Source organism: Saccostrea cucullata, unplaced genomic scaffold (genome assembly GCF_032062105.1).
Source record: "Saccostrea cucullata isolate Sc308-1 unplaced genomic scaffold, CSIRO_AGI_Scuc_v1 ctg1282, whole genome shotgun sequence".
In the NCBI taxonomy this organism is placed as follows: domain Eukaryota; kingdom Metazoa; phylum Mollusca; class Bivalvia; order Ostreida; family Ostreidae; genus Saccostrea; species Saccostrea cuccullata.
In genome coordinates, this window is record NW_026921699.1 from 47,122 (window position 1) to 61,427 (window position 14,306).

Genomic DNA, 14,306 nt, shown 5'->3' on the forward strand with positions numbered 1-14,306 from the left:
TGCTAACGCATTGTGTCTGTATTTTGGTATGAGAAAATGCATAATTTCAGTTGAAATAGCTTTTCCAAATACATTTATTCAAATAAATGATTGATTTCAGATTATGAGAGCCTGTGTGTTGTTTTTTTTTAATATTTGCAAAACAAGTACATGTATTTGTAAAAAAAAGTTGTTTTTAAAAGGTTAAAGTAAATTGCTTAAATATTCAATTTAAAAAAATCCTTTTCCATATGTTTAGGTGTATCTTTAAGTAATTTTTTATCCACCCAGCCTTCCTATAGATACTTTAATTACACAATTTATGCTTTTTACATGATTTCAACCTTTGGAAAAAAATTTGGAAAAAATTACACTAAAACAAAAGTACAAACAAAGAAAAGAAAAAACAAACAAAACATAAAGAAATCTAGATTTCAACAAAAAATGCATGCTTTCAAAAAGAACTAAATCTTATAACAACCATTTAAGCATTGTTTACTAAACTATACTACATGAACATGTTCTTTGTCTTGAAGACTCCTGTTACTAAACCTCCCCATATCCTACTATTCCTTGCTATTCTACTTATATCAAACATAGTAAATTGTATTCCAACTTGTATTTCAACACTTAAACTATACGTTAAATACCATGGTATTACATTGTAATAATCATCTTCACTAGCCAAGGGTTTCTGATATGCTACTCTCCTCATGAATCCTTGGCATACTGCGTAGTCAAAAGATGGGATTGTTTTCATCACGTGATCTCGAATCCTTTATGCACTGATTGCGTCATCGACAGAAATAAAAACGCGTGTTTAAAAATAATTAGACCAAGTTTTTTTTAAAGAACAATTAAGAAGCAATAATTGGGTTATGCTTATTTATTATTTACTGTACAAATCTGGACTTCAATATAGATTTTTAATCACATACTTAGAAGATATTGGATGACACCATAGCTATTCATAGAATTGCATGTTATCTTACGGAGCATTCCCGAGATTAAAGAGTCAAGAAGTATCCCGAACGCAAATATGTCATTTACAAAAAACAATTGCTGATTGGTCAACTGGGTATACCGAATCCCAATCAGAACTTGAGAAAAAAAACCAACTTCTATCAACAACGTATGCCAAAGGATTATAAGGAGAGTAATGTATCAGAAACCCTTGGCTAGCGAAGATGTGTAATAATTGAATCTATTACTTATATGACTTGACATGAAATGACTTTACTACATGTATAATATAATGCCACAATTAAATGAACAATTCTTGATCTGAAAGCACCAATAATTTCACATCCCTAAACTCCGAAAAATGATTTTCAGACTTACAGCTACTTTAAAACAAATGAGTTCAAATGTACAGTATCCGCAAGAAGATATTTACATTAAAATATGGTAAAGGTACAAGTATATTGCACTATTGTATACCAAAATCACAAAAAAACAATTGTTATAAACAATTGCATTAAAGAGTTATAATAATATGACACATCTAAGAAAGAAAATAAATTTTACAAGGAAAATGACCATGATTATTTGAATTATTGCACATAGGCTGAGAAATCAATGAACATTGATGCATCTTGATGCAAAAGATTTTCAGAGATTCAATGCAACTTTTCAATATATATAACAAAAAAAGTGAACAATGAAAAATGTAGAATGAAGTCTTTGTGTTATGAATCTGCTTTTCTTCATTTTTTAAAAATTTCTATCCAATTCATCATCCGTTGATTCAGAATTACCAGTAATATCTTCCTTTTAAGAAAATTTGGTTGTGGTATTGTGTAACTGCATGAATTATATTGAATTGCCATAAATATAAATACACAATTTTCTTTTAGGGATTCAGGTGAAATGCCACTGAACAGTTAGTTTTTTAACAATCATTTTATGGTGTGGACAGGTGATCCTGGGTTGCTGTTATAGGGGCATAAGTCATCCTTGTGACTGCCCACACACTCCACAATTGGCACATGTCCACTATCCCACATTCCAGGCCCACACAGTGAGCATAAACCATGCAATGTGCAAGGAATTCTGGGTAATTTTCTATAGTGATGAAGGAGTCCTCTAGCCTTAAAAATGTAATTTTTTTCAAACATTCAAACAGAATTTTTTCAACAATTACAATTAAGTCTAATATTTTTTTTAAAATACTAATCTTTAATAATATTTAAATGTAAATAAATCTTTTACCAATACACTGTAACAAAAGAAAGGAATATTCATAGCTACCTTTCTGAGAACAAGTTGACCATTCATGTGCATGGCAAGACTGCTGAAGTGCAAAAGAATTTCATCTGAGGGGAGACCCTGATCTATGACATCATCACCATAAATACTGACGATGGCCATGCATATAAAGAGGTGGAAATAGTCTGTCTGATAGTGAGACCAGCAGGACTCCCAGATCTTCAGGGCATCTGTCTCCGGGAACTCCCTCTTGAAGCACAGCAATATCCACCTACAGTATACAGATGACACATTACAAGTATAAGAGATGAAGAGAATACATATCAAAGGTACATCTGAAAGATATGGGAAATAAAATTATTCAATGGCTTTTACCTGTGGCAAAATAACAATTCCATCGCGTCTTCACCCAGTCTTTGCAGGTGCATGTAGAATTCATTTTGCATTAGTCTTAGCAACTCTCTTAGATAATTCTACAATAATAGAGTATCTGTAGCTAAATGTTCTGACCTGTACAGATTAAAGGTTCACAACATTCAAATGAAAACTTTAGCAACACAGCCTAAATAATGTTGATTTAAAAAAAATATCTTTAATTTCTTTAAAAAAATATCGTAAGTTATCATAAACAAGAGGCCCATGGGCCACATCGCTCACCTGAGCACCAAGGGTAGGACTAGTATAAAATGGCTTTTTATTGTAAAGTTTAAATCCAAAAGTAGTCCCATGTCCAATCATGGATTTGCTATTTTTTAGAAAATGATTGAGAAGAAGATTTTTAAAGAATTTTCCTATATATTTCTATGTAAAACTTTGGTCGGCCATTTTGGCCCCGCCCTACCCCCGGGGGTCATGATTTGAACAAACTTGAATCTACACTACCTGAACATGCTTCCATATAAATATGATGAATAATGGCTTTGTCATTCTTGAGAAGAAGATTTTTAAAGAATTTTCCTATATATTTCTATGTAAAACATTGGTCGGCCATTTTGGCCCCGCCCTACCCCCGGGGGTCATGATTTGAACAAACTTGAATCTACACTACCTGAGGATGCTTCCATATAAATATGATCAATTATGGCTTTGTTATTATTGAGAAGAAGATTTTTAAAGAATTTTCCTATATATTTCTATGTAAAACCTTGGTCGGCCATTTTGGAAACCCCCGGGGGTCATGATTTGAACAAACTTGAATCTACACTACCTGAGGATGCTTCATATATATATGATGAATTATGGCTTTGTCATTATTGAGAAGAAGATTTTTAAAGAATTTTCCTATATATTTCTATGTAAAACTTTGGTCGGCCATTTTGGCCCCGCTCTACCCCCGGGGGTCATGATTTAAACAAAATTGAATCTACACTACCTGAACATGCTTCCATATAAATATGATGAATAATGGCTTTGTCATTCTTGAGAAGATTTTTAAAGAATTTTCCTATATATTTCTATGTAAAACATTGGTCGGCCATTTTGGCCCCGCCCTACCCCGGGGGTCATGATTTGAACAAACTTGAATCTACACTACCTGAGCATGCTTCCATGTGAATATGATAAATTATGGCTTTGTCTTTCTTGAGAAGAAGATTTTTAAAGAATTTTCCTATATATTTCTATGTAAAACATTGGTTGGCCATTTTGGCCCCGCCCTTACCCGGGGGGTCATGATTTGAACAAACTTGAATCTACACTACATGAGCATGCTCCCATATAAATATGATGAATTATGGCTTTGTCATTCTTGAGAAGAAGATTTTTAAAGAATTTTCCTATATATTTCTATGTAAAACTTTGGTCGGCCATTTTGGCCCCGCCCTACCCCCGGGGGTCATGATTTGAACAAACTTGAATCTACACTACCTCAGCATGTTTCCATATAAATATGATGAATTATGGCTTTGTCATTCTTGAGAAGAAGATTTTTAAAGAATTTTCCTATATATTTCCATGTAAAACTTTGGTCGGCCATTTTGGCCCCGCCCTTACCCGGTGGGTCATGATTTGAACAAACTTGAATCTACACTACCTGAGGATGTTTCCATAAGTTTCATCTTTCCTGGCACAGTGGTTCTTGAGAAGAAGATTTTTAAAATATACCACTAAATTTTCATTAATTCCCAATTATCTCCCCTTGAATAAGGGTGTGGCCCTTCATTTGAACGAACTTTAATCCCCTTTACCCAAGGATACTTTGTGGCAAGTTTGGTTGAAAATGGCCCAGCGGTTCTTGAGAAGAAGTCAATTATGTGAAAAGTTTACAGACAGACAGACAGACGGACAGACAGACGGACAGACGGAAGCCGGACAAAATGTGATCAGAAAAGCTCACTTGAGCCTTCGGCTCAGGTGAGCTAAAAATGCCATTTTTTGATGCTTTAGACATGGAAAGAAAATTAATTTAAGGCCACATAATGACAGGTGTATTCCTTTTTTCTTTCTTACCAGTTGTTTGTCCATGTCACTGTCCTTGGGAGAGCTGACAAATATGGTCCCCTGCATCAGACCTGTAAAACACCAATAGGCGTCCACCTCATTCTGAATCTCAGCCAACACGGGGGCCAGCAGGTCAGACATCCCCTGGGTGTAACCCATTCTAGGATTGGCCACTGCATAATTCAGCAAAATGTTCCTGAAAAGCATCAACAGCTAGGTTTCAGGATATATATGATATAACATTAAGATTTCATATTTTCAAATGCTCTGCTAAAAACATAAGTTCATCAGTGAAATGTTGAGTGAAGAAACATTAGTCCTTTCAATTTTTGGAATTCACGCTACTAAGTAGGTTAATTATGCATTTTTCATTATCATTCCTGTTGTGTCAAAAGCTTTCAAGATTTTCTGTAAACAATACAAAGAGACTTACTGAAGGACTTCAATATTAGGATTATCATCTCCTTTGAAGTATGGATGACTGCGGTCAGTTCTGACTACATCTTTCTCCACAGTTGACTGTATCTTCCTCCAGAATTGTTCTCTCTCCTCAGGTGTCATGTCTTCCCTTAATAAGACCAAAGTCTAATTAGTCATTTCGTCATATTATTTGTCATATTATTTGTGGTTCCCAGTAAATCTGAATATTAAAATGGGTCAAGTCTTGCCAACCCAGCTGCCTTATTGCTTTTTTTTTCTGCAAAGACTTGTTTTCCACAGCAATGTATTTTCTTATTATAAGATACCCTCATAAGAAGAAAAATTTTATCCTATTCACTATTTATTAACTTTCTGGCAATAATCTTTAGAATGAGTAAAACATTTCATCACTAAAACTTATTAATTTCTAAAGAGTTAATTTCAAGAGTTAGAAAGCCTCTAAACATTATTTGTTACCTCATTTTCCTGATGTCCTGGTACTGTATGTATCGGTCATTCCTGATGGCTTCCCTCTCCTCAAACGTGGAATCCCAGGGGTAGTAGTGTAGGAGGAAGGGCCAGGTCTCGTGTCTCAAGTGGGGGTCTAGTCCCCCAAAGAAGATATGCTGTAATTTACAAAACCTATCAAAGTCAGGATTGTTGGCCTTCAAGTAAAAGATTATAAGGTTTCCTGTCAACATTTAAGAATCACTTTACATGATTTTTTTGTGAAATGAAAGAAACAGTGCCTGCCCTTACAGTTAGAGAAAAGTTTATACATATACACCTAAAATTTTAACATTTATGAAATCAAATTTTATTTTTTGGGCCAGGGGGAGGGGAGGTTTTAAACATTTTCATTTGTGAGGGAAGGGGCACTATGTAGTACTATGTAAGAATTCTTGACATGCTGTCCCTCCCCCTCCCTACCAGTTCCTATGACCATGAGATTTAGATGGAAGACAGGCACTGACCTTCCTGAGTTGATAGTCTTCCTCGATTCTCCCATCACTTGTCATGTGGATCTTCCACTCCTCCTCGTTCACCATGTTGTAGATGCCCTCCTCTGGATGACACTGTTCATCTGTAAGGTGAGGCCTCACGATCAGGAACTGTTTATACTGCCCCTCATTCTCCTTGTTCTTCTGAAAATAATGATGTTAAAAAAATGTGATTTTTAACGATAATCGGCCAAAAATATCAGTGATATATTAGTCTTTTCCAGGAGTGTCCATAAATTTTTTTTTTTTTCTCACTTAAAACAAACTGATGAGTGTACTATTGTCTGCTAAATTTTGTTGCAAACATTTGTCAAGAATATGTCCAAAACAATGAAATTTTGATTACAACTCAAATGCTTATCCTTGAGAAAAAAGTTCTGCTTCATCAGTTGTGTATGTATTATTATTATTTTTCACATAATGCAAACCTTATCTTTCAACTTGGCAAACAGGTTCCAGTCTTCAAAGATTTCGGCCAGCTTGTCTAGACCTCCGTGATGGAAGTGTAGGATTTTGTACTGGCTCTCTCTGCTAGCTATCACCACTTGTCCTCTGGTGCAGTAGGGGTCAGAGTAAAACAGTCGTAGGGACCTCATCTGACCTACAGGATTAAGGATTTGGGACATTTACTTCAAACTCATTTACTGCATTATTTATACTGGTCGACATACATAGAAATAAAACCTAATTGGATCCTTAATAAAAAGCAAACTAGGAGTAGTAATTTTTTTTCTGAATAACATACAGGTAAATGAATCAACCATCATATTATTACACATAATTTTTTTTTTCACACTTCGCATAGAACCTGTTTATATATGTACCTCTAACTTTCATAATGAATATACTGATCAGAACAACATATACTGTAATTATACATACCAAGATCTACTGAGAAGACTCCACACATCTGATCCTTAGCGCTCCTCTTCTCTTGTGACCCCATGGCGTACGACACAGAGCTGTGAGGAAACGTCATGTTGTGTGACACCTGGACTGATCCTTCACTGCTGGGGGAGTCCGGGGACTTGTTCCACGTGGGGGACAGGGGAGGGGACTCCCCCTCACTTGGAGGTTCAGAGTCCGGCCCCGAGGTCAGTGAGGAAGAGGAGGAGGAGTGTCGACATCGCGTCACCGAGATGTCAGGGGTCGTCAGAGACGGAACCGAGTAATAGCCATCGCCATTGGCATTAGTGCTCAAGTTCAGGTCTTTAGGAACATTGGTCCTTGTTGATGGTTTAGCTGTCCCCTCTGTCACTGTCTCAGAGCTGTCACAGGTGCTAGAGCCATTGTCATGAGCAGAGAAACTGTCTCGCAGATCATCAATCATTCTGTTATAGTGAGCACCTGAGGGGCTCGGATGTGTCGAATCCGAACTCAGACTTATTCCTTCTGCATCTGTTGATTGTGAACTAGAGCTGGTGTCAAATTTACTCTCATTTTTATTCAGGTTCTTGTCAGTTATGTATTTGTCTATGTTCATGGACTGTGGTTTGTCAATTTCCTCTGTAACTACAACCAAATTATCACCATCCATTTCGATGCTTACTGATTTATTAGACTCCAGTCTATTTCTAGCTTTAGCATGGAGTTTGTTCCTCTTTAACAGGGCTGCCATTTTTTCTTCAGCAGTAAGACCATCAGTTGTGTCTGAAGAAGAGATGTCTTCCTCTGCACCATTTCTATTGTCAGTTTTCAATTCCGTGTTACTATCTTTCTCAACATGCAAGTCATTGACATTTCTACCAATATTCTGACATTTTTTGGGAATATTTTTCTCATTATTTTGCAATACATCCTCTGTATCAATACCGGAATCGGTTTGAGATTTATTACTTGTGCTCAACTTCCTGTTGGGTTCCTCCATCTGAGACCAACTGTCTAAACAGTCTTCTCTAGAACCCATAGAAATTTCTGAATTCATACTGGAATTGTCAATGCTCTGTTTTTTCTTGTTTTTAACTGGGCCTTTGCCCATATAATACTGTTCACATGCATCACTGCCCACAGATACACATGACCCCCTTGGAGAACTGCTTGGGGAGGGAGTTGTGACCTGTTTTCGGGCATACTCTTGTCTTGGAGTTCTTTTTGGGCTTGGTGTTGTGGCATAAGACCTGTTTGGGCTCTCGATGCTTTTAGGATTCTTTTTTAAGGAAGAATTGGGTATCCATGTCAGAATCAATGTTGGTCCATTTTTCTGGGGAAAAAATAAAGAATAAGAAGCATGACAAACAGTTACATACTGTAAATGTACATAACATAGTGAAATAAATAAATGAAAAAGTATCATTCAGAAATCTAAGGCTCTCGCGAACCTCATGAAATTTTTTCTCAAAGTTAGTTTACAGTAGTTTATGGTTTGTCCTGTCTGTCTATTTGAAAAAAAATGTTAACATTGCCCACAACTTTTGAACTGTTGGTGCTTTAGCTTTCCTTTGTCACATGTGCATTTCTTGTGACAAATCTCTCTTTGCATACCATTATTTTATACGCCATGACCTTGGTCTATAAGCTTGACCTATTTTTGTAAACTTTTACCAACTTTAACAGTGGCCAAAACTTTTATACCTTTCATTTTTGTCTTTTTGTGAAAAGGCCTTTTTTTTTTACGTGCCATTATTTTTTACCTTACGACTTTGACCTTTGAGTTTGCCATACTTTTGAAAACCTTAGCCTTTGTAATAACTTCTGAATGATTGGTGCTAGGGCATTAATATTTCCACATCTATTTCTTTTGACCTTTTGTTGGGTACTTTTGTTTTTTTTACTTCATGACCAAAACCTTGAGATTGACCTATCATTAAAAAAACTTTCATCTTGGCCTTAAGAGGCCAACTGAACGCATCAATATTTCACAAACACATTTTTCTATTTAAAGTTACTGTATTATTACATTAAAAAATCAATGCACATTTCTGAGTATCTTATAAATAATAAAAGAGAATAAATGCTGGCTTACATCATCGTCATTCTGTGACCTCAGGGTTAAGTAGCCTGGGTGGTGCTCTTCGTTTTCCATGGCCAGAGTTGCCGGCGGGTGGACACAGACATTGTTTTTACAGTAGATGATTTCTCCATCCAGAGGGGGTGGCTTCAGTTGATCAGAACCAATCCCAAGTAAAGTTGTGGCCTTCTTGAAGATGGTTCCTAGAGCCATTATAGAATCCATCTGGATTCCCCTTACAAGGTCAAAGACTGGATGTTAAAGTCACTGATACAACAAGGACATGGTTCTTCTGCAAAAAAAAAAATAAATTCCAGATAAACAAAAAAGTATTAATTAAACAGACAAACAAGATGAAGAGCGGTGCTTCTTCTAGCTGTTGATTAAGGGATTTCTGACACTTCTCTTATGACGGTAGTCTTTAATTAATTGGAAAAACAGTCAAGTCTGCTTACAGTGGACTACAAGTCATTCAAATCAGGAAGGACTTAGAATCTCCTGGAAAAACTGCTGAGCTTAATTGTCAACAGACATTCCTCATAAGGAAAGTTTTTCTGGCATTGATTTCATGACAGACTTAATTGCTGGAGAGGGAGATCATAGAATTGTTTTGTGGAAATACGCCCAACATAAGAACTAAAAGCATGCAACTGTCTGGGTCTATTGTCTTCATGTGAAAACAGGGCTTTAAATCTATGTAATATGCAGTCTACATTTTATTAATATACAGTTGAACTTTGGCATCTTGAACACCAATACTTGAATAATATGGATACTGTACACAGTGTTATTTTTGCCCCATGTTATTTTCGCCCTTTTGCACTTGCTTACAAATTTGCCTGGTTTTAAATTCATCCAGTCTCAGTTCTTAGAATTTATACTGTGTTCTTTGACTTCGCCCCGTTTTAAATTCGCTCATTGTGACAAGGGCAAAGGGGGCAAAAAATTATGCGGGGCAAAAATTTTCCTGTATACAGTATGTCAAAGTGATTTGGAAGTTCATACCACTTATTCTTTTAAGTATATTTCCTGGTATCTCAAATTCTCCAATATCTCCATTTTTTTTTTGGTTCCATCAAGTTCAAAGTAACAAGGTTTGACTGTATTTTAATAAATCATCATTAAATCATAAGTAACTCATTGGGACTCAAACACTATATATGTTCGCTACAAGTTTTATAAAAGGACGGAGGGAAGAAAACAAGAATGAGACATAATTACCCAACAGCAGAAGAAAAATCTTTCAAATATTGATCACCAAAAGGAAGTTCCCTACCCTTCTTCATTGAGAAACACATGATAAATAGTTTTACTTGCGTCACAATTCAGACCGTGAAAAGATCATATAATCTTAGATGACACCACTGCAGTGAATAAGATCAGTCAGAAGCCATTCAGAAAACACTATCTATTGATCCTGGCATGTACTCACCAAGAAGTTTGTGTAAGGAGAGATAGTTTATTGACATTGGTGGAAGTCTGGAAAACGGGGGAAGAATGGCCAAGCAAATCAAATCAGTCTTTATCACTGCTACATCATACTAAAATCAATGGTGATCACAGTATATTTCGAAGTGTGTCCAAACTTTCTATTAGTTTTTGTCAGTATATTTTAATCTGCACTCCAAATTTATTAATCTATATGCATCTCACATATACTCACAAACACACACACATAAAAAGACATACAATTAAATCATCATTAACCGAGTTGATCATTTGAATGCGTTTTATGTCCTACTGAATTTAAAAGCTCCATTAGGTTTATTGCTCATATTTCACAAAAAATGTTCACTTTTTTTGTTTTTGGAAGGAAATTGACATTTTGAAATTGACTGGCTTCTCCTCTGAGCATATAATTATAGTCATCTCAATATGACATAAAAGATTGATGAAAAAAAAAATTATCTCACTAAGGGAAATTTCAAGTGGAGGCTCTCTGAACTTTAAAATGATTGTTGGCATTATTTTTTTCTGGGCTGTGTTGCTTTTAAAATGTGTCAGTCCCAGTTTGAATGCTAGAACATTCATGATTATTGCATCTAGGTTTATGATATAATAATAGATCTTATGTAATAAATGAATATTTATACAAGTAAAACATTAGAGTGTTCGGACAATTAAACCATCTATAGTACCAGGCATTAGTCATATCACAATTAATACATGGCTGGTAGCAGCTTGAGTTCCACTAGAAAAGTGCAGGTTATAAAGCCACAAGAATTTCTATTTTTCCCAACAATAGACAGTAATATTGATCCTTGCAGAGTTAAACATAGATCTATAGGCTTCAACAATGAAATCATTAGTCAACCCTGAATAGAGATCCAATTAAATGTGTATTAAGTTGATGTCAAACTTGCTCAATTAATAATTAACAGTCTGTGTTTAAGATTGATTTATGCGTCATAATAAGGGGAATTGCTTTACATCCATAAATCAAACTAACTGAAAGATTCCCTCCAAATCTGACAATAGTATTCCACATTAATTTTTTGCTGAAGAAACCTTTAGTGTTGAAAATAACGATATCAAAAAACAACAACATCAAAAAAAAGCATGTTGTTATATCCCCTCTATTGTGAGGGAATAAAAAGTAGCAAAACTTGGTGAAAGAAAAGCCTGGGTATACAAAAATATTGTAATAGGATAAAAAATAAATTTTATTGTCTTGAATTCCTACATTTTAACCCCCCCCTTTTTTTTTTAATTTAGAGGCATTGACGGTTTCTTGCTGATACATGTATTATGTATTTGGTCCCTATTTCTATTGTCAGTTATGTTTTTACTTGCAAAATGATTCTTATTCTATGTGATAAATGCAACATGATGTACGCTGTATCATTTTATAAGCTTTCTATATATTTAGCAATCTTATTTTATATTGTAGGTGAATAACGGTAATTGAGTCCAAAGTACAGGTATCTATATATATCATACCAGATAAAGTGAGTGCTAAAGACAAAATGATTCTCCAGACAAAGGTATTCAGTGTGTGACAAGACCTGCTAGACAAATTAAAACCAAATAATAATAATATTTTTATGTAATATACACATATACTGTAGAATCACTTTTTTTCATGGAGTGAACTTTTCGTGGTTTGAGTAAAAACTCTTGGTTTGCGGGCATTTGAATTCATGGATGATGAAGAATTGTTAAGTAGTTATGTATGTAACATTTTATATTTCGTGGTGGACATAAATTTGTGGGTCTCTTCATACCTTGAAAACAATGAAAATTAAACCCCCATAAAATTTGTGATTTCACAGTACCACCACTTTAAAATAAAATCTAGTAGTCTTCTCTCTACCCTTGTTTTGAAAATCTTTCTGGTTGTCTTGTGAATTATAACCAGGGCTTTGGTTGATACCACTGGGTGGATTTTTTTTATCAATTTTAAACCACAACTGCATGTATCAACAAGAGCTTACTATAACAGGAACCATTGCGGATGTCCCAGATGCCCTCATTCACTCAAAGTGCTTCATTTCCTACAAGTTTCATGAAAACTGTACATGCATTGATTTTGAATGTATGAGGTAATTATACTAAAATTAGAAGCATAAACTGTGTCACCAACAAATCTTGTATAATTTTTTGATAGATAAATAAGGTTTTGTTCTGACTTCTGAAATATTTGAAACTATTAGAAATACAGTAAAACATGCTTATAACGAAGTGCCAGAGATGGGTGAAATTGCTTTGTTTACAAACATACCGGGTATATAGTTTGTTATGTCCCTGAGATTAATAATATATGTTTAAAGGTTAAAATCCAAAGGTTAAAACCCATGGGAATAAATATCATTTCACTACAAGCTTCAATGCAACATAAGCATGTTCACTGTAAGCATGTGTAACAGGAGAGGGGAAAATATGGCTGGACCAGGAATTGAACCCGGGAACCCTCCAGTCAGGTGCTCTACCAACTGAGCTATCCAGGTCGATATCCACGGCCCAAACCATTACATTCCTCCTCCTTAAATGGTCTTTGCCCTCAAAGACACAACCCAAGTTCTTATTAGCCCCTGGCAGGACTTTCACCTGTAATTCCAGGGGCAGTCAACAGCACCAAATCTGTAACAGGAGAGGGGAAACTGTAATGTGTTCTACCAGGAAACATATTCTATCACCCGAATAAATTTTAAAATATACAGTGTATTTCCATGTCAGATGTACTCTAGAAAATGAGCATTATACGTAAAAAAAACCATTACACGTTTTACAGTTAAACAGTATATTTTCAAACATGGCACCAGGTCACACAGACTTTCAAAATCCTGTAATTAACAAGATATATTGAAAGATTTTCGAGTTTCCTATTCTGTTAGTATATATGTCCTCTGTAGAGCCAATAATTTGAAGAGATGTACAACCTTTATCAATATAACTTATATTATGCTTCCCAGGTCATGTACAACCAAGAGAATTAAAACAAATCATTCACACGTTATAGCTGTAAGCACAATATGTGATTGTAAAGTCCACTTATAGTGTATTATACATGTGCCACCCAAATGATCAATTTCTTTTAAATATTACTATTCAATCCTTACATAGAAATGACAACTGCACATCGTCCCTATAACAACTAATCCTCGTTTTATAAATGTCAAAAAGAATAAAATGATAATATCTCAGCACAGCTGATTGAACATCCTTTGTAGCATAAACACTAGGGATGGGTATCGCCAAGAATTTCGTATCGCGATATATCACGATTTTTTTCCCACAATATCATGTTTTAAAATCATGATATTTTTAAAAGCAGTTTTTACATTGATTTTATATGAAAAGTCATTATTTTTCTAAAAAGTATATATGTCCTCTGTAGAAACAAAATTTTATTTTCTTGAAATATTTATGTATATAAAATCAACTATGATTGGTCATGTACAGACCAAGAGAATTAAAACAAATCACGCTTCACACATTTTTATACTTTCTGTAATTGTAATTTGAGAAGATTAAACAAATAAATGAATAATTTCTTTTAAATATTACTTCAAATACATAGGTATGCACAGGTCACTATAACACGATACGTATAAATGCAACAAAAAATCGCGATATACCGGTATACCGATAAAGTCGCACATCCCTAATAAACACAAAGCATGCCCAGATAGGAAATTAGAAAGTCATAAATGTTAAATTGGCTGTGTTAAATTACACCAGTTCAGAGTGAAATTTTACCTTTTCGGTTTCTAATAAGCTTCGTAAAACCAAGAAAAACCTGTTTCCATCAACCTTTCTTCATCTCATCATTATGATGTTGACACATATCTAATATTCAATGTAAAGTGAAA

At 34.9% G+C, this 14,306-nt stretch overlaps 1 protein-coding gene across 1 annotated transcript; it reads right to left on the reverse strand.

The window, feature by feature from the left end:
* On the reverse strand, window positions 1-14,294 carry LOC134260592 (TBC1 domain family member 16-like). Its single transcript, XM_062743138.1, has 11 exons — window positions 14,194-14,294; window positions 9,010-9,286; window positions 6,930-8,247; window positions 6,476-6,648; window positions 6,021-6,191; window positions 5,524-5,672; window positions 5,060-5,194; window positions 4,636-4,822; window positions 2,563-2,660; window positions 2,230-2,458; window positions 1-2,069 (listed from the first exon to the last, which is right to left on the reverse strand). The coding sequence occupies exons 2-11, from the start codon at window positions 9,217-9,219 to the stop codon at window positions 1,878-1,880; spliced, it is 2,862 nt and encodes a 953-aa protein (XP_062599122.1). The 5' UTR covers window positions 9,220-9,286; window positions 14,194-14,294; the 3' UTR covers window positions 1-1,877.
* Window positions 14,295-14,306: the final 12 nt, after the last annotated feature.